This window comes from Cyprinus carpio, chromosome A12, assembly GCF_018340385.1.
Source record: "Cyprinus carpio isolate SPL01 chromosome A12, ASM1834038v1, whole genome shotgun sequence".
Taxonomy (NCBI): domain Eukaryota; kingdom Metazoa; phylum Chordata; class Actinopteri; order Cypriniformes; family Cyprinidae; genus Cyprinus; species Cyprinus carpio.
The window spans coordinates 19,910,316-19,925,308 of NC_056583.1; the positions used below are offsets into that span (position 1 = coordinate 19,910,316).

The 14,993-nt window shown below is 36.2% G+C and overlaps 1 protein-coding gene across 4 annotated transcripts in view; it reads right to left on the bottom strand.

Moving 5' to 3' along the window:
- The window catches only part of LOC109096312 (protein sidekick-2-like), a 266,779-nt gene extending 253,963 nt beyond the window's left edge, over window positions 1-12,816 (bottom strand). For 3 of the 4 annotated variants that reach the window (XM_042768024.1, XM_042768022.1, XM_042768023.1), the window contains exon 1: window positions 11,822-12,816. In XM_042768024.1, coding sequence (XP_042623958.1) covers window positions 11,822-11,966 — 145 coding nt within the window. In that variant the 5' untranslated portion in view covers window positions 11,967-12,816. The remainder of the gene's footprint in view (window positions 1-11,821) is intronic. The other variant, XM_042768021.1, reaches the window with a different exon arrangement.
- Between the last annotated feature and the right edge of the window lie 2,177 nt (window positions 12,817-14,993).

A 14,993-nucleotide genomic window follows, 5' to 3' on the forward strand; every position in this document is an offset into this window, starting at 1 on the left:
ACTTATGCAATAAAAATGTGCAATATTCTTATATTTATTTGTTACCCCTCCATCCAAGTACATCTCTGCATCTTACTCTATTCTATTCCATTATCATCTATAGCACAACTGTTCATACAATTTATTTATTTGCAATTTTTTTGTTGTCTCTGTGTACTGGAAGCTTATGTCACTAAAACAAATTAATTGTATGCGTAAGCATACTTGGCAATAAAGCTCTTTCTGATTCTGATTCTGATTAAGTTTTGGAAACGTTTTTTCTCAATGTTTCCTGAATATTCAAAATGTCCAGTTTTTAAATGTCACATTTTATCATTTTGCAAACATTATAGGGAAGTTATTTTTGAATGCTCTCTGAAACATCTGAAACTAGTAAGTATTAACATTGAAAAACAGTTTGATGAACCTCCAACTAAAGCGCTTCAGAAAAATGTTTTATTCAGAATTAAACAATTGCCTCCTTTTCAGTTCATCAGTGTGAATAGAAAACTGGACTGAAATATAATTTGGAATGACAGAGGAATTTACTTAATTGCAATTCAAATTTGCAATTTGCAATTTTTTTCCAATGAACATAAACAAAAATGAAGAGTGCTTCTAATCTTGTCCACAAAATACTGTTGATTATATATATATATATATATATATATATATATATATATATATATATATATATATATATATACCAATAAACACAATATCTCTTTACAAAACTTAAAAACAAATTAATCAATATAAAAACTAAAAACATAATTAAATCATTTCAATACTAGTATTCCAACCTTGTTTAACTCAACTGAAGCAGAAAAACACATCTCAGAAGCTGCTGGCACCAAATCTGATGTGGCGTCTGATTCTGGCCACTCATTTCTCTCTCTATATTGCAATGAAACATTCCATCACAAAACAGTCAAAAAAGAACATCCAGTTTGGGAAAAGTTAAAACTTGTTAGAGAAGGGCTTTGGATCTTTATTTTATTATTATTTTTCAAGAGGAAACTGTCTGCTGCTTCACACAGTATGAAGAAGCCAGAGGCTTACATTCAAGGGAAAGCCAATGGAACAACATGCACTGAAGATGAGTAATCTGAATGTTTGAACTCAATCTTTATGTTGAGATGCATGGGTATGGGTAACATTTTTTGTTTTTGGCTCTTATGCTCACCAATGCTGCATTTATTTGACCAAAAAAAAAGTTACAGTCTAAAATAACTTTTGTGTATACTAAAATATTTTACAATTTAATTTATTCCTGTGATGCAAGCTAAATTTCCAGCAGCCAATACCCCAGGCTTTAGTGTCACACGATCCTTCAGAAATCATTTTAATATGCTGCATTGTTGCTCAACAGACATTTGTATAATCAATATTGAAAAAGATTAAACTGCTTAATATTTTTTTGGAAACCATGCTGCATTTTTTTTTTTTTTTTTGTCAGAATTCTCAGACGAATAGAAAGTTCAAAATTACAGCATTTATTTGAAATATTTAGCGACTGCTTTATCTTCCACTGAATATTACCTCTATAAAACACAATAAATGACAGCAGGGAGCATTTGCACAAAAACAAGCCTTTTTAATGCCACCAAATTCCTCTTTTTTATGAATATGACAGGAGAGATTTACAGAAACATCACCTTAATTACCTGGGGGATTAGAGAGAAAGATTTCAGTGACAACCTGTGGCGCATCGCAATCGTCGGATCAACTGTAGAATTTGAGAGATAATCACCTTTTTGAAGAGACGACAATGACAGAAAAAAAAAAAAAAAAGATTCTCACAATATGTGTGAAGTACTGTTGGTCATCTAAACACACTCTAAGGTGATGAAAATGCCACTTTGTTTATAGACACACACTGGGGTTTTCCTCGCCCCCCCGCTATATGTGAAAAACCACAAATGTGTTCGCTCATCTAAGTGAAGCACCCAACAAATCAAAGTTAGGGCAATTACACTCCCACATCCCTCTTCTTTATTTCAAAATGGCAACAGCTGTTTTCTGTGGTGAAACTTCACTGTAATTTCATGAGGAGCATATGGTTACAGTTGATTAATCCAGAAGGAAAAGTGTTTTATTATTTCCAAAGGCGGTTGGGTAAATAAGCCCTCAAAGGGGCTCGAGAAAGAAGGTGGAATCTCAACTAGTAAGTATCATGAGTTGTGCTGTAAAACAAAGTTACAAAACAGCCTAGAATGATATGCATTAATGCAGAGATGTACATGTGACAAAGTAGCAGTTTTCTTAAGCTATAAACAACATAAGCAAATTTGACCATTTTCAGATTTTTATTTGACATGTTTTCACATTACAGGTTTCATTAATATTTTGAATTTAGTTTTTATCTATTTGTCTATCTGTCTGTAGGTTTTGTAACTTCTAAGTCAATATTCAATATTCACAAGCCATAAATAAATAAATAAATAATAGGTTCCCTTGATATTTTGACTTGTTTTTTATTTTGATATTTTCTGATTTCATTTAAACTTTTTTTTTATTATTTATTTGTTTATCAAATTCAACTAAATGAAAATGAGAAATGTTGCCTTGGCAAATTAAATTTATTTTATTTAAGTTAAAATGTATTTTATTTAAAGTAACAGAAGTTCTTATGGTTATTGTTTTAGTTAAGAATTTAACTTCATAAATTTACATCTTAAATGTTTACATTTATTACTAATTATTTTCAAAATTATTTTCAAATTTGTATGATATATTCTTAAACATTTGTACACATATACATTTAATACAATATGAATATTGAATATTTATAAACATATATAAAATAAATAAATATACACAAATATTTTGCTGAAAAATTATAGCATACATTACAAGATATTAATACTTGATTTATTGTTTTATTTTGTGTAGTTTAGTCAGTATGATTGTTTAATTTGACTGTTTCAAATTGTTTTCAAACTTTCCAGTTTTCCGATCCCCCAAGTCTTCTATTCTCTCTGTTGTTTCCTGTCTCCCCTCTCATTGTATCTATTAACAAAATGGCAGAAATAGCATTAAAAAGGACAAAAATGGAACAAATTGGTCGCTGGTACACTGAAATACACAAACACACTTCTAACAGCTCATTGCATTTTGCAGTTTGGATGAGACCATGCTGTGGAAGATGCTTTGCACCCCCCTCTGCGTTAGAACCGTGTGGTGTGTGTCTTGCATTGAGATCATTAACGCTTGAGGGAATACAGTATGTGCCATCATACCATGACTCCAGCTACGGGTCCAATTATACACAAAAATTCTGAGATTGCTAGCCTTTTTTAGCTCATAAACACACATGCACACAAACACAGCAATTACAGGGTTCAGAGGTGGGATCTTATAGGGCCAATCTGATTGCAATTCCATTCCAAGTGCACGGCTCGTCGTTTAAGAGTGTGAGACTTAAAGGCATCATGAACAACGTGTCACATGGCAGTCCATGCTCATTACCATACTGCCATGCACTCTGTCTGACTTTGATAAACAAGCCCAAAAGCGCCTTGCACAGTCTCCATGCTTTGCATAATTGTGCTTTTAAAGGCCTGGGATTCAGCTGACTATTACACACTGAACGAGTACTTAAGTGCAACGTTCTCTGAGCGAACGTGGAGGTATGTTCATCTGATTTTCTGCATTAAAGGCTTTAAAAGAGTTATGGGCTCTGCTAAGTTGCAAGAAATGGGCAACACTCCCGCAGAGGCTGGTACATGGCGGGGATCATACAAGAAGAGGTATCTGTATGAGTTTGGATACAAGTGGAAGCGTAAGGATTGCAATTCCATCGGGTGCAATTTCTCTTGGGTGTGGGTCAAAGAGCAGAGCTGTACAAATAAAAGTTCTTCTTTGCTGAACTTGCTGTCTTCTTATACTATCTTATACTTTACTATACTCTAAAAAAAGACCATAATGGATGGTCCTCATAAGGCTGGGTATAGATACAGATTTCTTGATACCAATGTTAACTAACTGGAATCTGTATTTGCTGTATTTTCAGTGTAGGGCAAGGAAGTATTGTAATAAATACAATATCCAGGTGTGGGTCTGCTTAAGTGATTCCTGAAGATCCAACTACAGGAGCCAAGACATGTGGGAAGAATGGGGATGGGAAAAAGCTTTCCATGCTAAAACGGTTGCATGTGGCGATAGCATCAGATACACACAGACTGTGCATGTCATTGACTATCACATATCCTTAAATGGTGCTCCCAGTAAAGCCCCTTCCTCCCTCTCATCCAGTTCTGCCTTGATTCAGACCAGGCCCGACATCCGTGATAGGAAGAAACCTGTAACTGCAAAGAACCCACTGCGGACACAAACACACTGTATGGAAAAGAGCCCAGCACTGACTCATTATTTAAAAGCTTAACGCTCCCACAACAGAGTCGGTTAACGTGCGCCCACTAATATTCCTACACACAAGAGATCACAAAAAGCTTCTCATTAGGGACAATTTCAGAAGCAAACAGAACTTTATCAAAGAGCGATTGGAAAGATTGAGTCATAAACCAGATCAGCTGGGGGCCAGTTTATACAACCTGAGAACAGCTGAGACTCTAGAATGGTCACTATGCAGACGCCCCCATAGAGGCTTAGCCATGAACCATCTGTCTCAGCTTGTGGACTGAATTTCCACAAAAGCAATGTGGTAGACCAGGGGCTGGTTACACCAGCTGTGAACATTAAACATTTGCATAGTTATGGCATAAATAGGCACAAAGATACAATTTATGCACTAGAAAATATCTAAGAGTTGTGGCCAAAAAAAAAACAAAAAAAACACTTGAAATGTAACCCAATAGATAAACAAAATATTTACGGAAGGAATAAAATCAGACCGATTGGAGTAGATTGATCTTCTTATGCATATCAGGTTTCAATCAATCAATCAATGGTTTTTTTTTTTTTACTTTACACATAAATTCACTTAATTTTATTTGCATATTTAAATATACTCATTATTTGATTTCAGAACTGTACATTGAATTTCAACAGAAACATAATTCATTAATATATTTTTAATTATATTTCAATATTAAATTATATTCTATAAGTTTAAAATAAAATGTATTCTAAATAAATATATTTATGCACATTTGCATGCAGTTCCCTAATATTATTTATATATTTAAATATACAGTTATAAAATGAAATAATTAGTATACCATATTTCAAGAGAAATAAAATTATTTCATGTTATTAAATTCTAATTAATGTAACGAAGTTTTAAATATCAAAGAAAATTCCATATATATATATATATATATATATATATATATATATATATATATATATATATATATATATATATATATATATATATATATATATATATATATATATATATATATATATATATGGTTCCTTAAAATTATTTACATATTTAAATACAAATTATTTTATTTCATACCTATACATTGTATCTTAATAGAAACAATTTATTTACATTGACAGTTATCTATGAAATATTCTACAATTATTTACTGATTTATAATTACATAAATATATAATGCAACCATGACCTTAGTGTGAATTTCACATCCCAGTCTCAGAAAGGCCTTATGAATGCTGTTGCAACCGTACCCTCATGTATTTTCAAATAAGTCACACACAGTTACACAGAATCAAGACACATCCAAGTCATGCAATCGGAGCTAAGCAGGAGGTACGGCAAGAAAGAAACTGCGCAGAATCTTTTATTTCGTTCTTGTAAGCGTCCTCTAGCAGTCCCCTTATGTAATGCGACTTCAAAGAGCAAATGCAGCAAAAGTGCAGATTAAAAAGGTTGGAATACATTGAACGAAAAACCCGAGTGCGCCTGGAGTGACAGTAAGCACATTTCAGATGAAACGTGAGAAACGACAGTGAATAGCGCCATTGCATCAATTACTCCCCTTCACCAGCACCCCTGAGTGCCCCCCTCCTCGGCTCTTTTCATCTTCCTCAAACTTTCTCAGGAGTAAGATCTTATCAGCATCATTAGCTTTTTTTCTTTTATTTCTTATGTGCATCCTTTTCTGTTTATTACACCACACTTAACATTTAGAATCCAGAGTTTTCCCTAATTATAAAACTTTTGTTTGATGCTTTAGCATGTTTGCAGGTTTGTGTCACAGCCTTTGGAACCCGGTGAAATCAAATGACAGCTGCCAAGCAACCAGACACTTTCTTTTTAGTTTAAACCAGTTGTTTAAGATGGAACCGTGGCACCAAAGTACATCCCTATTGCGCAATACTAATAAGTCTGGCACCAAAGTCATATCCTAGTGAAGTCACAGCTTCAGAGGCCATGACTCAACTGACTAGTAGCATAATGCTTGCTTCAGTGGGCTTAGAGAGACCATTTAAAACACGCACCATGGCTAAATGCCTCGCTGGCACAGTCCTTGAACTTAGTATTCAGGTGCGCGTCGGTGTGTGAGCGCATTTGTCTGCATTCGTTGGCCACGTTCGAGTCCGAGGAGCTCTAATCACAAATGGATTTGTCCGGCGTTTTAAACGCGGCTTCTTTTTACGTTGCAGCTGAAGGATTAGCACGTCTAATCATAAAACTAACAGATTAGTTGAAAAGAGCAGAACACGGTGGAATAATGAATGTAGGTAGAGAAATTACACCATCCTTGATTTAGTGAACACAGTTTATTATATCTGTTTAGCAAGAATGAAAATGCATGTGTCTCGCTCTTTATTTCTCGCTTCCATTTTCTCCCGAATGCATTTTTCTTTTCAAATATTTAACAACTGCTGACTTCTGTGCTAGCACTCCAAAATGGATGTAATATTTTACCCAGCGCTATGTATATCCACCTCTTCTCTGCGGACTCCATTACACTTCCCCAGTTGAGTTGAGACACAGCGAGTCATTAGGCTCTACGGGAATCTACGAGGTACCTGTCTGACAGAACAAGCCATTTCCTTTGTGACTCCATATTCTTTTTTCCAGATGCTGTCGCTGAGGTACAATTAAGAATAGACTTGGTTTTGTTTCTGCATTCTTATAAATGCACGGATAAAGTCAAATATATGAGTTTTATATCAAAATATGAGATATTTTGATATTTCAAATGGAAAATATGCTCCTCACACACAGTGTGTGAACCTTAACAGCTCTTTTCGCTTTTATGTTCAGTTTAGGGCATAATTAAAAAGGTTACTTCACAGAACATTGCTGTATTTTGCATCTAATATAATAACCTTTCACAGTAACTGGCCACCAGTCAAATATAATATTGTTTGCATAATATTTTAACTAATGATGCCAACAAATAAACATGAAGTGGATCTAGATGTCAGATGAAAGTTATGCCAAACATAAATCAGGCCTTATCACACCTTAATCATTTTGGCAACGGTTATGCATATTTTATAAGGTAATTTACTGTCACTCTTAAAACATGACAAATTCATGCAAAGCAAAACCTTTCTGATTGATGTGACGTACAGTATCAATTAAATAAATGTAATTACTAATTAAAATTGCAAAGGAAGCAAAAGATAACATGATGAAATGAAAATTACTTTACTTGTTACTTTATTAAAATTAATTAATAATAATATTTCTCATAATGACCTGTTGGATTTACTGAAATGTAATTCAGTAAATTCCACTTCCAACCAAGCTGTCCTCGCACTAGATTTATCACTTATCACTGCGGTGTCCGTATTATAAGAAAATATTTCCAGGTATCTGAAATATGTTTAGTCATGGGCTGAGTGATAAGCTCACCTTTGATTTGAAGTTAAGCCACTCATGTGGACCACTAGAGCTGTCCTCAGGGGTAACATCGAGCCCCTATGAGCAATTGGTATTCAGGCATTGAAACGGCCCAAGGCATTGCCTAAGGCATCAGTATGTCCAAAGAAGACAGCGGCCCCCATCCACACCCAAGCTGACCCAGTAGGGAGCAAGAGGAGTGAGTTTCACACCTGCCCTGTTTAACATGGTGGAGAGGATTCAAGAAGAATGAGTAAAGAAAAAGACATTTAATCAATAGTTCCTACCCTCTGTCTCCTAGTTTTTGGGTGATTCGTATATGGAAAAGCAACAAGGGCTCAATATGTCTTTTCATGCAAACAGGTTTCCTAAGTGTCAAGAGTAAGCAACTTTACAGGCCATCGTTGAAATCTCAGGGAGTTGCCAAGATCAGACCCTATGAATGAGTCTGTCGGTGAAAAAGTGCTTTGCATTCGCCGTTCTGGGTGATGGAGCGCTCTGAGAAACCGACAGTGCATCAACAACGAGGCCTTCGGTTGAAGAGCGTCATCAGACCACATACACCTCTTATCAATGTGTCATTACCTTCACTTCAAACTCTGAATGACATTCAGCGGTGAGGTTTTCTAGTTTGCTGTTGTGCCGGCTCTGTGCACAGAGTCCAGGTGAGTTACGTCTCAACTCTGCCATACTCACTCATCAAACAGTCTTCCTTTTGAAACCTCAAGTGTGAAACACATCATTTAACAGCATGTTAATAAAGCTAATCTACTGAAGTTAAATGATTTACACACATGCTAATCGCCCAAATTGGGTGTATTATAAAATGGTTTGATTTTCTTGAACAGTTCTCCACAAGACTCTGCAGATCTATGGCTCCTTGTTTGTTAACTGAATGAAAGATCTGGTATCATACACTCTTAAAAAAGTTTTTTTTTTTTTTTAATGACATTGATGGTTCAATGAAGAACCTTTAACATCCATGAAACCTTCCTGTTTCACAAAAGCTTCTTAATAGTGGAAAACGGTTCTTTAGATCATTAAAATATACTTATCATGAAAAGAAAAATCGAGAACTGTTCTTTGGGAAACCTTTTCTATTTCTAGCAGTGTATCTGAGCCCATTTAAATCATAACGAGACATAATATGCGTCGTGATGTTTGGGTTTAGTCCAATGCCATGTTCTAACCAGGCACGATGCAACTACAAAAAGCTAGTAATATGACTTTTTGTCTAAACCAACAAATGTGACATTTACTGATAATCTTCACCTTTGCTGTGGCTCTTAAACTTCATCTTCAGTTATGAAACATCATTTGTTTGTGAAGATAATTATCAGTGAATATAAGTGAAATTTCAGTCTGTATTCTATCATTGCATGTGAAATTTTTTTGGGGGGTTTGCACCCGAATATGCATACTTCACTACAAATTTCAACATACTACTCATTTCACACACTGTTTTTTGACTATTATACAAGTAAGTGAAAAACAGTATTATGAAATTAGCAGTATGTTTAAATTCGTATTATTCTTAAAACTGTAGACAAAAAGTACAAAGATTACCTATTATTAACAGTGAGTGTACATCCAATGGACACTTTACTATCCCATGAGGTCATGGGAAAGACATTATGAATGTCAGTGAATGACGAAACTGATGTCGTTCAACAGGAACATGACGAACGTTCTTTGTACTGAATTCAATCATAATACACACATTCATACAACATAGAACACACTTTTTAACTTCGCAAAGTTTGTTCCTCAACAAAAGTAGTACCTTCTCAGACAGCATGCAATTTCGAGTAAAGTTTGGAATATAGCACATGAATTGCATGAATCGTGTTAATTATATAGTGCTTTTTGGAGCATTATAGCTTATAATCACTAGGAACTGTTTTTGAATTTAAATAAAAATGTTATGTGAAAATTCCACCTCCCTAAGGCTGTTAAACCCTTATTTATGCAGTCTGTCAAATAAAAGTCAAATAAAGCCCTCACAGTTCTGCTTAGGTAGTATATTCCCATTTTATCTCAGATGGGGGGCTTTTGCACTCTGTCAGTTGGGAGTTTCTCAATGGATTTTTCATTAAAACGAGAGCAAGATTCAAAGAGCTTTATAAGTGCTATGGTGGGAATCTGTTGTAATGGTGTTTAGGTGAGAGTTCCAGACCCCAGGAACGTTCCTGGAAAACCTGTGAGGATGGAGACAATTAACTTGAATCAACCGATGCCACAGATCATTATAAAACATGAGCATTAGACGCTGTGAAGAAGTTTAATATAACACAGACGTTCACTCTCTCTGCTCCTCTCACATTTCATTTTCCTTCCACACACACACACGCACACATACACAAACTGGTAGCCTAATCCTCCCAATGTGTAAGTTATCACTCGACTGTAAATGTCAGGTTAGACAGCATACACTCATGAATGATGGATATATGGCATGTCCTAGTTTGCCACGGTTTCCTCCCTAGGCAGCATTACAGAACAGCCTATTTCCCGATCCAGGGCTTAGTGTTTGCAGCTACCACGCATTCCCAACACTTCCACCTGTGTTTGCATAACAACTACCTAAGCAGCCCATGCAGCTACGCTTGGAGAAAACTGGCAACTGGAGAGAAAGTTTCAGTAGTACATTTCAGCAGCACTGCCTTACAGCGAGGACAATATCTTGAAGAAAATATCAGAAAATATTTTTTAAAAATTGTATGCACCTGTGTAAATATTTCCATTTGAGCCAGCATCGTGCACCTAGCAAATGTATTTTTTCCCCTCATGTATGAGATTCGAGTATATTGCTTCTATCCTTTTCCAGGCGGAATGAATAGAAGCGACTGCTCGAGCTTCTGGTGCTCGTCTGCTGTCTGCAAAATTTCGACAAAAACAATTTTCCCCGCTTGAGGCCATCAGCTGAGAAGAGAGGCAAATTACCACAAGTGGCCAGTTAAAATGCCTTGCACTCTGCATGCAGAGAAACTCAATAGACTACTTTCTGTCTTTTCAGTGGCACAAATCCACGCCAGACAGGGGTGAAGTGCCTTCAAAATTAGGAAAAATAAAACAGTCAATAATATTGCCATTAAGGTAGTGAACAAAATCGTCCTGTTTTTTGTTAATATAGACTCTATGCTCCTCACTCTCTCACATAGTGTATTTTTTATGTGATTTATATCAAAAGTTTAGTTGCATGCCTATATGCATTTTTTACAAGTCCTCTTAAAAAAAAATGAATCATCCCATCATAAAATCTCACATTAAGAGTCTGTCAGCACTGATAATACACATCTTATAACATGCACCTTTATAAAAACACATTTCCAAGATCCCATTAGTGAACTCATTTTAACAGAGAGCTCTCATTATGTGCAGTCATAAAACAGGCAAGGAGTTCATTAATTTTGATGGTTAATCTACAGTCTCATTAATTGGCTTTAGTTAATTTCGTGGCCATGTCCTGTATAATTACTTGTGGTCCGTACAGTTGCTGCATGTGGTATGGACTTCAATACACTTCTAAATGCAGGTTATTATTGATTAGTGACTGCAAAGGGATGTTCAGGAGTGTGGTGTGGTCCTGGATGACTCCAGTACTGCACATTTTGGAGGTCTTCCTGATTTATATTGTAAGCTCATTACTAAAGGCTCTAAGCCCTAAAATGGGTGTGTCAGATAAGGGAGACATCCAAAATGTGCAGTTCTAGGCTAGGTATTCCAGGATTGACAAGCACTGCTTTTCAGTGTCTCCGTGAGAAAGAGATAAAAGAAAAGAGAAAGAGAGCGAGTATAGAGATGGCTGGCACATCTCACATATAGGGGAAGATGGAGCAAGATGCACGTATTTTGTGAATGAAGAACTAAATAGACTTTTTTGTTTGTTTTGTTTTTTTTTACTGTCAAGATATGCTGTACATGCTTGATTCATCTGTATGTATTACAATGTATCATTAAACTCAAGCTGTTCTTGCTCCATTTTCCTTTTAAACAGCAATTAATCCAAATGAAATGACTACAGAACTCAAGGTTAAATGTTAGTCCCTCAGGCTCACTCTGCGTTTTTAAGGGTCTTTGGAGACAGCAATTTAAAGAAGCGCTCTTTACCTTGTGCTGACACCAGATGTAGGATGACCGACAGCAATATTACAATCCAACAGGGTCTCTTTCTCGCTTTACCCGAATTCCCAAACATTGCCAGAGAGGCAGATGGAGAGACACTGGGAGCGTTTGTCCAGCACGCAGGGTACATGTTGCTCTTCCACAGTCCAGCCACAGTTGTGCGCGTAATTTTCTGGAGTGTCTCTGGCGCGTCTTGTGCGAGGACTTGTGCGACTAAAAAAAAAAAGACCAATCCTTTACATTTATATCTCAAACTTGAATACTGTTCAACTCCGTTGTGATGTGATTTTGTGAACAGTGTGTTAAAACTTCAGTTCTTAACAGTCTGTGACTCCAATGCACAAGTCTTATCACAGAGACTTTGGTTCTTTCATCCACTATCTCTACTCTCATGCATTCACTTAATAAATGTTTGATCAATAAGTAGGCTATATTCCCACTCCAGAGTGCAAACGCCTCTAGTTTACGAACTGTTGATAACGGTCCCCAGGATCTGATTAGACGGGTGATAATTCGCTCATGATCAATGACGCTGTTATTCCCATTCCAGTAAACCAAAAGTTAGCTCTGTTACTGGCGCGTTGCTAATATGTTATCCCCAAGACGAGTCTTTGCAGTGAAGAACCTCTCGTTTACTGAGTCCGCCCAGATCCAGAATAAGCTTCATTCGGTTTAAGTAACTTTCCAAGTCCCGATGTAGTGCGACACAGTGCCGCTTGGTCCAATCGAAACATGCTCTGCGTAAAGCTTCGCTGTGTACGAGGGTGCAAAACGGTATTCGTGAGAGATCAAAATGTCATCGCTGAATGCCGCCCAGGAACCGGCCCGTCGCGCTGAAGATCTCCAGCATCATATGAGCAGTGGATCAGAGAGAGAGGTGCGCGCGAAGGGGGCTGACGCACGGTGCCACCGCGCGGTGAGCTCCAATAAGACACGCAGACAGACGGGCGCTCGCTGCTGACTGCACTGGAATGAACGCGCGCGAAACCAGTCCAACAGGTAATCGGAACGGTCACAACGACCTTTCAATAATGTCTCCATCCCTCTATGACACAGCGATTATTGGCTAAACTAACGCCTCTCTGTCCAAGATGCTTCTGTTGTTTGTGTATGTGTTTGCGGAGCTGAAAAGTGATGGGTATCGATATTTAATTGACTGAATTGAATAGTCATGACCTTTGGATAATGACGAAATACTAATACAGCTCATCCATGAGATATTACTTGTTCAATTGTGTACATTTCAACATTTCACCCTCTCACCCACACACCCATACCCCAGTCATAAACACAGAACCATATAAATAAACAAATAATCAAAAAATAATAAAATGACAAAAATCACAAAAAATCCATAAATATGAAATCTATCTATCTATCTATCTATCTATCTATCTATCTATCTATCTATCTATCTATCTATCTATGCCCTCTGTCTGTTTGACCATCTGTGAGCTTCCATCTTTCCATCAATCAATCATTTGTTTCTTAATTTTTCCCAGCACTCTTTTTACATCATTTCTTCCATATAAATAAGAATTGTGATGATTGTAAATTCACATTTAATCAAATTTTGGTATTGTGGCATTGGTGAAATTGTTGGCTTCTTGTGATAAATTGTTTATTTATATTTTTTTACTAAATTATTTTCCTTCTTTGTGAACAATATAATCTGCTTAATGAATAATACAGAAATGCTCAAATTTAAATGCACTATATTATTATTATTAAATTGCATTACAAACATAAAAGAACCAACCAATCTAAATCAAAACAGGATGACGTACAAAATTATTATTAATTATTTATTTTTATACGCATAATACTTTATCAAGTAAATTCATAGTTTTTGAAAAGATGTTCAATTTTACTTTTTTTAATTATATTTTGTAATGGAAAAGAACTGATAAAAAAGACTTTAAAAATAATCACTGATTAAGAAAATTATTTTTTGCAGTATGGTTCAAGAGAAACGAAGATCTAATCATATTTCTCAGAGCAGGAAATGAGAGAAAGCTAGAGAAAGATTAAATATACTTGTAAGAGAATGTTAAAAAAGTGATTTGTACATCAGTCAAAGGAATCATTTGGGACATACTGAGATCAGGTCTGAGTCTTGCACTTTTGATCCAGTGAAGAAATACAAAGAGCCCGCATACAGCAAAACACACACCTACACACGCTCCAGGTTAGTACGCATGCACACACACATACTCAAATGCAAACACATGCATATCTATATGTAGGGACTTGCTATAGGATTGGTAGATTTCCACTTCACCAAAGTGGAGGTCAAATTGCAGAAGCCAACATCAGACTACTTTACAGGTCTGATTACTCCTGCGAAGCCTGTTCGCCCACACACACAACACACATACAAACATACTTCAAAGACTATTGATCTTCTCTGTCCTGCGGGAAAAACAACTTCCACATCAAGCAGCGCTCCTTTGGGTTAATCATACATGTCAGAGGGCCAAAGCTAATCTGTGAATAAACATGTAAAGCACCTTTATGGCCAGCCAGGGAGGCACGGAAGTGGACCAACACGTGTGAGTGCTGGGAAAGACTGTTACTGGATCTGGGTCTTCAGATATGGGTGTTCTTGCTAGTGGTGAATTGGAACTTCTGAGGTTTTTTTCAGTTTTGGAGAATTTGATGTTTCCCCATTCAAAGAGACAGGAGCTGCACTTGGATGCCCGAGAGGCGTTTCAAAGATGGCCGCCGAGTGACATGACTTGTCTTAAAGAGACTTTGCCAGAACTAAGGAGTGAAAAGACGAGGAATATTCAAACAGGCTTTAATCCATGAGACTCAGGGTACATTAACACTGGAGACAATAGGAAACACATCCATGTAACGAGTAGACCCTACAGAGATAGAACGCAAAAGCACAGACTTATATACAATGGATAATTAATAAACACAGGTGACAGGAATCATAGTCAAACTAAACGAGAAAAGGACCATGAATATACAAAAAAGGAAACACAGGAAGGCACATGAGGAGCAAAACACACACAAAACACGGATCAGAGTCTGACAAATAATAATAAATGCATTATTATTAGTATTATTATTACTACTACTACTACAAATATTCATAGATATAATGTATACATTTTTGATTAGTTTTATCAATAAAATGATTTAATAA